We start from the raw sequence: 10,149 nt of genomic DNA, 5'->3' as shown, positions 1-10,149 counted from the left end.
AGGTATGTTTGGTCACCTTAATCAAACAAGTCAGTCCCAACTACTTGCTAAGGTAATCCTGGAATGTCATGAGGATGTAACGTCTCTTTCTGTTGTCGGTTGCGGAACGCATTACACACAGCATAGGAACTGACTTTGTCTTTGATTTGCGCAGTCATAGAAGGCCAGAAAACGTAATCCCTCGCAAAGGAAAGGGTCTTGCTCTTTCTTATGTGGGCTCCACGAATTTCATCTAGCACTTCAGCCCTCGATGGTCGTGGCACTACAATTCTGTCTGATTTAAATACCATACCATCCTCAACACTTAGCTCTTCTCTGAAACTCCAATATTTCCGGGAAAGTTCATCAACTTGTTCTTTCGCAGAGGGCCATCCTCTCAAAACGTACTCCATAACTACTCTAGAAGTCTCATCACCACTTGAGCTCTACTTGATTCTCTTCAGAGTACTGCTTTCTAATCCAAGTTCTTCAACAAGATTAACTCCTATGACATCTTCAGGTTCGCTTAATGCTTTGGTTTCACTGAGAGGTGCTCTGCTAAGGCAGTCTGAAATGACCTGCTGTTTTCCAGGAACGTAATGCACCACAAGGTCATATTTGGTGAGTTTCAGAAACATTATCTGTAGCCTTGGAGGGGCCTCATTCAGTGGTTTCCGAAAAATTGACTCCAATGGTTTGTGGTCTGCTTCAACAATAACTTTGCGCCCATACACACATGTGTGAAACTTTTGTACTCTCCATAGAATGGCCAACAACTCTCTGTCAATATTTGCATACATCTTCTCTGAGGGAGTCAGTGTCTTCGAACTGAAGGCAACTGGTTCGCCCTTCTGCCTGATTACTGCACCAAGGCCTGTGCTACTGGCATCAACACTTAGCACTGTCTCTTTGCTGTTATTAAAGTATGCTAACACCGGTTAACTAGTGATGATAGACTTGAGCTTATCAAAGCCTCTTGTTGTGGCTTCTCCCACACAAATGCCACATCTTTCTGGGTAAGCTGTGAAATTGGCTCTTGTAGATCAGCTTTGTTTCCAATGAACTTTTCTAAGTAATTGACAGTTCCTAGTATTCGAAGTACGCCTTCTTTGTCAGAAGAAGGAGGCATCTCACTGATCGCGCGGATCTTATCAGGGTCAGGTTTCAATCCCTCGGCTGAGAACACATGTCCAACATAGCTTACTTCAGGAACACGAAGTTTCACTTTCTTTGGATTGAACTTCAATCCTACTTCTCTGCTTCTATCCAGTACTCTTCTCGATTTCTGATCAGTGTCAATTTGATCCTTACCATGTATCAGGAAATCATCCACTATAATCTCCACAGGAACCCCTTGAAAGAGTTTGTCGAGGCGTGAGTAGTCCAGTGGTCAGTGCGCTGGACTCTAGGTCAGATGGCCCGGGTTCAAGTCCTGGCTGGGGCTTGACGTTGTGTCCTTAAGCAAGACGCTTCACTCACATTGCTTCGTCTTCTCGGATAGGACGTAAAGCCGGAGGTCCCGTCTCCTGCACCTATCAATTAGTTAATTTCGGCAAGGGACGTTAAAGAACCCACATCACGAGATTACTGTGATGTGGTCTGGCCTGTTTACTGGGAAGGGGGGGAGGGGGCATCTGTAAAAAATTTCTCCTTTATTAATTGTAAACTGCCGCCGGCAGTCTGGAAAAGTCCCCCGCACATTGTTGTAAAGCGCATTAGAGCATTTACATGGAAATGCGCTATAGAAATTGATCTATATATTATTATTTGTCCATCTCTCTTTGGTAAATTTCAGGGGCAGAAGAGATGCCAAAAGAGAGCCTTGTAAAGCGATATCGACCCCATGGGGTATTGAACTTTAAGAGCTTTGAGCTTTTATCATCCGCCGGGAGCTGCCAGTATCCACTGCAAGCATCCAGGGACATGAAACTCTTTGCACCCGATAATCGGTTGCTGTATTGAATTTGTATTTCTGGTTCTCGGCTGCCTCGAATATACGGCAATAATCATGAGCAGTTTGCAGCGTTAAATCTGGTTTCTTCAGCAGTTCACCTCGCAATTCGTCTGACAAAACTCCTCCAACAATACGATCACGAATGAGTGAATCTCGGAGGTCGCCAAATTCATAAGTTAAGGACAGTCTTTTCAGTTCACTGACGAAATTGTCAATCTTCTCACCTTCCCTCTGGTTTCGCTGATTAAACACCTGTCGCTCATAAATTACATTCTTGGCACCCTGGCACAATTGTTCAAATTTGCGGCAGACATCTTGATAGCAATCTTTGTCTTCTTCACCCGTAAACACGAAGTGACTGTACTCTTCGATAGCTTCTGGCCCAGCACAATGAAACAGCAAATTTACTTTTAGCTTGTCCGCTTTATTATCCATTCCCTTCGCAACAAGGAAGATCTCAAATTGCATAAAAAATTTCCTCCAATTCTCAGCAGCATTCGCGTCTAGGAGCAGTGGACCGGGCGTTCGAGAGTCTCCCTCGGCCATTATACAAGATACAGAAATACAATTCACAGGAAACTTGCTTGTCCTATCAACTCGTCTCACAATGCGGCAAATTCGGATCCCACTCCTGACACAAGGTTATAATGTCATTCAGTCAAAAATCAACAATAAACTGAGCCTTTCAATGCCCGCTAACTATAAAGTTCGATCGTCTAACGCGCACATGACTTCCCGTGTTCGGGGTGCCCATGAAGTCTTTCAGGGGTCCCTAAGGGGATCCGCCAAGGTGTCAATATTAAAACAGAGACGATGATTACCTATGCTTCTTTTAATTTTGCCAGTTCATTGAAAATAATTTTTGTATCTTATTGCAAGTCCATTTTTGAGACTTCTGTTTTTTGATGTTCCGTCATTCCTTGTCTTAAAAATTTTCCACCACTCCAACAATCCACCATTCCATCATTCAGTATTGAATAACTCAATATATCATCTTTAGCAGGCACTATGCACAGTTAGTGACCCAGAAAAATGTTCTCTTTTCATAAAAAAACAAATTTTCCTCAAAGTTTACATGATGTGAGGATCACGTCTACTGAGATAGTTCTGCAGGGAAAGGTTTTGAATCTAATTATGTGTTGGTGGATGCCACTATGAAATTATTTTGAGATATTTATCGTCTTTTGCAGTGTCACGCATGGCAAGAACTAATGAGAATATATCTCTGGATCTACAGAATTTAATGACTGAAACTGTAAAACTCTCTTTCTTCAAAGAAACAAATTTCCCCCAATTTTTATGCTAATCACACCAAATAAGATATATTTGCAAAGAAAACTTTTGCTTTATAATAATGATAATAATAATAATGGAAACTTTATTTGTGTTTTTAAATGTACAACTGTAAATCTCACTACGTATAGGCAATTTACAAATGCTGCATGAGAATAAAAATTTCATTAAATTTGGGTTGTCCCAATTCCTATTTCTACAACAAAAGACGTAATATATTGCTCTAATAGCTATACTTATCATTTTCTTGATTATGTAAAGTTGCTGCTTTTTGGCAATGCCTATGTCATTCATCATGCCTAAGGACGTAGAGCATTTATCTGAGAAAACGCCAAGGGAGCTCATGGAGAGACTTACAAATTTCACACATCTGAAAGTTCTACTCATTTCGTTAATCAAGTTCCGATATTTTTCTTATTTTACGTACTACATTGTTGTACAAGTTAGATTCGAAACCAACTGTTAATTCTAGAACATATAGGCACTTGGACTGGGTTAGGAAAAGAAGATCTGGGCGATAATTTTCACCAGTTATTATTGAGGGATTTAGAAAACCCGTAAGATCTGCATAGATTGAGGAGCTAACATTAATTACAGGTTGAAGGGACTTGGCAATGAAGTTAGGGATTGAGTCGTGTCTCTAGATAAAGCGGGCAAGGCATTGTTGACAACCAGCGACAACATGAAGGAGTGACTCAGGATTAAGGCAAAAGGAACAATCAGGACTTTGTGATAATCCCCATCTTACCAAATTCTTACCTGTAAGAAGAGAGTTGTTGATGTAGCGGATGGTAAAGTTGTAAATGTTCTTCGGTAGATGGGACTGGGCCACTGACCAAATAGAATTAACAGATGACAATGAATACTTGATAATATTTGAGAAGAAGAAACCTTGAGATGATAATAATAATAATAATAATAATAATAATAATAAGACATTTATAGAGCGCCATTTCCCATGGGTCCAAAGGCGCTATTTACAAAGTCACAGTTCAAAAATAGTTTAAAATAATTAAAATTAGTTAGTTAAGGTTATAAAACACCAAGATCATTTCATGAATTTAGAAAGCACGTGTAAAAAGAGCAGTTTTAAGCCGTCTTTTGAAAATGTAAAGTGATCCAGCATCCCTAACAAGCTGAGGATGACTGTTCCAGAGAAGTGGTGCGACAACAGAAAAAGCACGACGACCATAACTATCCGTGTGGAAGGCAGGGACGACAAGTAAGATTCTTCGTTGAAGACCTAAGGTTGCGTGGTGGTTGACAGTTTTTGAAAAGGTGTTTAATTTAAGTCGGAGCAAGACCATGAAGAGCCTTCTATGTAATTGTAAGTATTTTAAATTCAATTGGGAGATCAATAGGAAGCCAATGGAGTTTTTTGAGAACAGGTGTAATATGGCAAAACTTTGGTGAAACAGTAACAACACGAGCAGCTGCATTATGAACACGCTGAAGCTGTTTAATCAGATACTTAGGCAAACCATATAATAGCGAGTCGCAGTAATCAAGTTTTGATGTGACTAGGGCATGAACAAGAAGCTGGGCTGCATCAGCGGTGAGATATCTATGAATGATATTAATTTTACGAAGATGATAGAATGCCGATTTGCAAATTGCAGTCACTTGAGGAGCCATATTTAGAGATTCATCAAAAAGAACTCCAATGTTACTTGCTCTTGAAGAAGCCAGCACTCTCTCATCACAGACATGATTAAGTGACAAGGCTGGTCGAGCAAGGCCGTTACGAGATGATATGACAAGAGGCTCAGTTTTGTCTTTATTTAATTTTAATCTATTAAGAAGCATCCAGGTGTCAATTTCCCGTACACAGGCCTCCAGTTTACACTTGCTCAGCTCCATATCATTAAGGGATGACATCTCGAATGTTACGTAGAGCTGCGTATCATCCGCATTTAAGTGAAAACTCAACTCGTGCTTACAGGCGATATCACTTAATGGAGAGGTGTACATTGCTTTATATCACACAACCCTGAAATGATTGTGATGCCATATGATTATTGCTTTCTGCTGTCTTCCATAGTACGTGGCTAGAACTGAAATCATAATGTCCTAGAGCCTTATATAATCCAGAAATCACATAGAGAGAGAATTCAACTGCGTATTAAGTGCAAATGTTGAACTACCCAGACACTGAAAAAAAAATTAAAAAATAAAAAAAAATAAAAAAACAATAAGGAGCACCAGAAAAAATTGGTTAAAATTGGGTACAGATCAAAATCCAACTGTTACACTCACCCACTCATTCATCTCGACAACATAATTGTGGCTGGACCTCCTAGAGGAGGCAGTAGCCACAAAAAATGAGTTTTAAAAATAATATTTTTTTTGGGTTAGAGATTTTCCTTTTTTGCTGCAAATATTTTATTTTTTTTATATCATTTGGTTCTTGAAAATGGTCATCTCAGAACAACAACAACCAACAATTCATTTGCCTAATTAAAGAACATTATAACATAGCTTGTAACTTCGTGCAACCAAATTCAATAGCGCGAGCGTGCTTCAATTTTCCATTGTGCACGCTGGTGACGTCAGCAAACAAATGCCTGGCGAAAAAATATTTTTCTCGCGAGTGACTTCAGCCTTTTTCATTAAAAAAAGGGAAAAACTTCCGCAAAAAGTTAAACTAGATATGATAACAAGTGAACAAGCCGATGAAGATCTGTCTACTTTTTCTTTGGGAATGGATATTTTAACTCCCGAGAAAGAACCCAGAGGGAGGGAAAACAAACCAATTAACGGTTTTATCTCGTTTCGGAACTCTAACTTCATTTCCACACATGAATTCATCTGTCAATTTTTGACCAATCTGAGACAAGATCATTGAAGCATGGCGATATACTTTTCCGAAATATAGGAAAGCGTAGGAGAAGGAATTTCTGCTCTTTATACATAAACTACAGTGTTGAAAATGTTATAAAACAATTGGTTCCTACATCAGCTGTGCGTTCATCGAGATATGAAGCCCTTGGGAAGTTTGGAGAGCACTCAAGAAGCTAGAGTTCCTCTCGGCTACGCCTCGAGCAATTCTTCTGCATCTTTCGTGCTCTCCAAACTTCCCGCGGACTTCATATCAGATCTCGATGAACGCAGCTGACCTAGGAACCAATTGTTAAACAGAGTACAGGTACATGTAAATAGATAACATGAGTTAATAGCAGTCAGACAAAGAAAGAAAGAAAGGAATAGGAGAATGGAAGTGGGATCGAAAAGCATCAGATGATAATTGATATAATTTTAGACGTAGGTTTTACATGTAACTTTAAAGAAAGAGAGTTTACACTATCGAAAATACTTATAACTACACCACTGCTCTTAACATAATTACTTAAACATTTTACTTTGATTCCTTGTTTAAATGATCGCAGAGAAAGACTTTTTATTTACCCTTTTCATTGTTTCAAATGTATGGACCGTGACCACAGAAGTGCAAATTATATTTCTCATAGTTAGTTCTTATACCATTGATGTAAATACATTGTTACGAGGATCGAATTATTTTTACTGAATCTGTTACGCAATCCCAGACTTTTGCAGAATTATCTATAATCTGTAATATTCCAGAAACTTCTTTCATGTGACTCAGCAGTTTCCAAAAGTAGTATAACTTGTAATACGCTATAAATAGTAATAGAACCTTCTAGATAACTAAAGTAAATGTATAAAAGCTGGCTTGTGAGAAGTACAAAAGAGATTTGCCCGAGGGCTTACCCTAGTGGCTTGCTGACTGAACTTTTGGAAGCTATGATATGACGAGGCTATGACCTTTTCACCTTGTGATATCCGGAGAGAAGAAAGAGATGAAAAAGACGATAGTCGAGAGAGGGAGAAGATAGAGAATACAGAGTTTACTATGGAGTCCTCTGGAAGAGTTTGTGTACAAGGAAAAAATGCGATAAATCAAGAAAGCCAAGCGCTGTGGTCTTCAGTCGGCGGATGTTGGAATTGGAAGTTGATGACAAACACTTACACGGCATGAAGGATTGTAGGCCTGCTTTATGAACTGCTTAACTTAATCTTTAACCTAAGTAGATTAAACAGTGTAAAACTAATTAAATAATAGTTAAAATGGGTAACTGCTTTTTGTTACATTTTTGTTGCGTGCCATATATCGTACTCGGGAGTTTATTTTCATATATGCTTTGTTAGCGGACATTTGTTGGTCATTAGTGCACGTAACAAAATTGGGGGCCTGTCCGGGAGAAATTCCTGCCCGGGAGACATTTCCGCTGTCAGGAGTCATTTCCCTGTCCGCGAGTCATTTCGCTGCTTCGCAGTCATTTCCTTGTCTGGGAAAATCTTTTATTACCTACTAGTTATTTTTTTTCTGTCCGCTTCGTATTTTTGTTATTGTAGTGACATGAGCAGTTACTTACAGTAATTGGTGATCCTCGTAAGAATGTAGTTAAGAACTATTTCACCCTGTAGTTTGAACCATCCAGTATTATTGACAGTTATCATTGCTTGTATGCCCAGAGTTAAACAATTTACAGTTGAAGCGATTCAAAGGTTGTATTGAGGACCTAGGTGGTCAAAGTCAGAAGCTGTTTGCGAAGTTATTAGAGTGACGAGTTAAGTCATTGAGGTTGTTCAAGATGAAATATTGTGAGTTTCTAATAGTGCTCTAGAGAGAGAGAGTACTGATCAATGTGTTGGGATGATATTTCCATTGTTTGCAGGAATGCGAGTATTTTTGTGATCTTTTGTGATCACGAGTCATGTAAGGAGAAGTGATAGTGTAATCACGGTTTTAGGGCATAGGATGTATTGTAGGATTACTGCAAGAAAGTTCATTCTTCGGCTAAACTTTCTTTTGCTGAAGGGGGAGGGTGTTACGAGGATCGAATTATTTTTACTGAATCTGTCACGCAATCCCAGACTTTTCTAGAATTATCTATAATCTGTAATATTCCAGGAACTTCTTTCATCTGACTCAGCAGTTTCCAAAAATAGTACAACTTGTAATACGCTATAAATAGTAAGAGAAAATTCTAGATAACTAAAGTAAATGTATTAAAGTTGGCTTGTGAGAAGTACAAAAGGGATTTGCCCGAGGGCTTACCCTCGTGGCTTGCTGACTGAACTTTTGGAAGCTATGATGTGAGAAGGCTATGACCTTTTGACCTTGCGATATCCGGAGAGAGGAAAGAGAAGAAAAAGACGATAGCCGAGAAGGGAATGAGATAAAAAAATACAGAGTTCACTATGAAGTCCTTCGGAAGAATTTGTGTACACGGAAAGAAAGCCATGAATCAAGAAAGCCAAGCGCTGTGGTCTTCAGTCGGCGGATGTTGGAATTGGAAGTTGATCAAGACGACGAACAATTACACGGCATAAAGGATTGTAAGCCTGCTTTATGAACTGCTTAACTTAATCGTTAACCTAAGTAAATTAGACAATGTAAAACTAATTAAATAATAGTTAAAATGGGTAACTGCTTGTTGTTACACTTTTGTTGCGTGCCATATATCGTACTCGGGAGTTTATTTTCATATATGCTTTCTTAGCGGACATTTGTTGGTCATTCGTGCACGTAACAATATCTCCATTTTGATTATAGTCTAGAATGGTAGTTATGTGTTAATGAATTCCATGAAAACATTAGTTATCAAAAGCCCAAGGGAGTGAATTATTGTGGTATTGATATGTAACAAGGGCAGTGAAGATAATTGAAGTGTGTATAAATTTAGTTAAACCTTACAACAGTGAGAACTAAAGGCCGGAATGTGCACTCATTGACCAAAGTTTCTCTATTTAGAAGGATGGAAATAACAAAGCTTAATTTTTAAAGTCAATATTAGTTTTAGAGACACTCTGGTTTATCTACCGTTTCGGCAGTTCTTCATGCATTCAATACAGATTAAAGGAAAGGCAAATTTGGGGCTTGTGACAAAAATATTGATGCCATCTGAAAGTAGGCGGAAATCCAGAACACTGGAACATTTAAAAATGCATATCATTTACATACAGCAGAGATAACAATGAAGACGAAATTTTATCAAATCATTTAACTTCCACTTTCTTTATTCCCAAAATATTGAAATATGAGCGGAAGATGCTTCTGAAGACGCTCGTAGTGGTAAATATTCATTAAAATGCATAAGTGCAAAGCAAATGTGAAAGCGAAGAACAAATTTTATGAACAGATTGAAACCAATCCGGCGAGTGCATCGAAATTGCATCATTCAGTAAATTAACATGGTCCCCATTACCACCGCAACCAAATTGTCTACGAACATATGAACTTACCGAAGACGTTTCACTGATAAATATAGCACGATAAGATTAAATGCACCAGTGTGGGAGGATCACTTCCTTATGGTGTTTATCTTTAGGTCATACGTTCTAAAATGCTCGTCTAGACATCCTTTGCAATATATGTGGCCACATCTCGTTTGAACTGGTTCCTATAGCGCCAGATGACATATCAGGCACTGAAAATCTTCGTCAACGGCTTCCACAAAGTCCTCGTCGTGGCCCAAAGGAAGGCGGTTCTTACTTGATTCCGCCATATTAATTGAAAACCGCCCGAGCCACAGGTATAATGAAATTAAAAAAACATAAGGTGACCCTAAATGCCGGAACGGCGGAATGACGAAATGATGGAATGGCGGAAGAACTCAAATCCTAAAGTCGGGACGGCGGAAAATTAACCCCAAATGCCTAAAGACGAAATGGCGGAAAAAAAACTCCAAATGCCATAGACGAAATGACAGAAAAACCACCCCAATTCTAGAAATTATGCCATATGTTTCTGTAGAGGACAGCCCAATGATGACATTGTATCCTGTTCCAATGTTAACTGTCCATATGGGCAATTCCACACTAAATGCCTCTCCTTAGATAATGTGATAATGCCAAAGCAATGGTACTGCCCTCACTGCTGTAAACTACCACAATTAAAA

The 10,149-nt window shown here is 38.9% G+C and overlaps 2 protein-coding genes across 2 annotated transcripts; both read right to left on the bottom strand.

Moving 5' to 3' along the window:
- Positions 1 to 907: 907 nt before the first annotated feature.
- Positions 908 to 2,479, bottom strand: LOC148729455 (uncharacterized). Its single transcript, XM_088725152.1, has 2 exons — positions 1,919 to 2,479; positions 908 to 1,285 (listed from the first exon to the last, which is right to left on the bottom strand). Exons 1-2 carry the CDS (start codon positions 2,477 to 2,479, stop codon positions 908 to 910), a joined length of 939 nt encoding a protein of 312 aa, XP_088581278.1.
- A 2,064-nt stretch (positions 2,480 to 4,543) lies between these two features.
- On the bottom strand, positions 4,544 to 5,197 carry LOC111342010 (uncharacterized). Its single transcript, XM_022949053.1, has one exon. It carries the CDS (start codon positions 5,195 to 5,197, stop codon positions 4,544 to 4,546), a length of 654 nt encoding a protein of 217 aa, XP_022804788.1.
- Between the last annotated feature and the right edge of the window lie 4,952 nt (positions 5,198 to 10,149).

The sequence above is a fragment of the Stylophora pistillata genome, chromosome 6 (genome assembly GCF_964205215.1).
Source record: "Stylophora pistillata chromosome 6, jaStyPist1.2, whole genome shotgun sequence".
NCBI lineage: Eukaryota > Metazoa > Cnidaria > Anthozoa > Scleractinia > Pocilloporidae > Stylophora > Stylophora pistillata.
Note: the sequence above shows the minus strand (reverse complement) of the source record. Positions and strands in the feature narration are given on the sequence as shown.

Bases quoted from the DNA above. Each gene is read 5' to 3' on its own strand.
- LOC148729455 (XM_088725152.1), bottom strand. From the start codon at position 2,479: ATGGCCGAGGGAGACTCTCGAACGCCCGGTCCACTGCTCCTAGACGCG. The intron at 1,286-1,918 runs GTGCAAAGAGTT...ATACATGGTAAG, and splicing joins ATACAGCAACCGATTATCGG to GATCAAATTGACACTGATCA.
- LOC111342010 (XM_022949053.1), bottom strand. From the start codon at position 5,197: ATGTACACCTCTCCATTAAGTGATATCGCCTGTAAGCACGAGTTGAGT.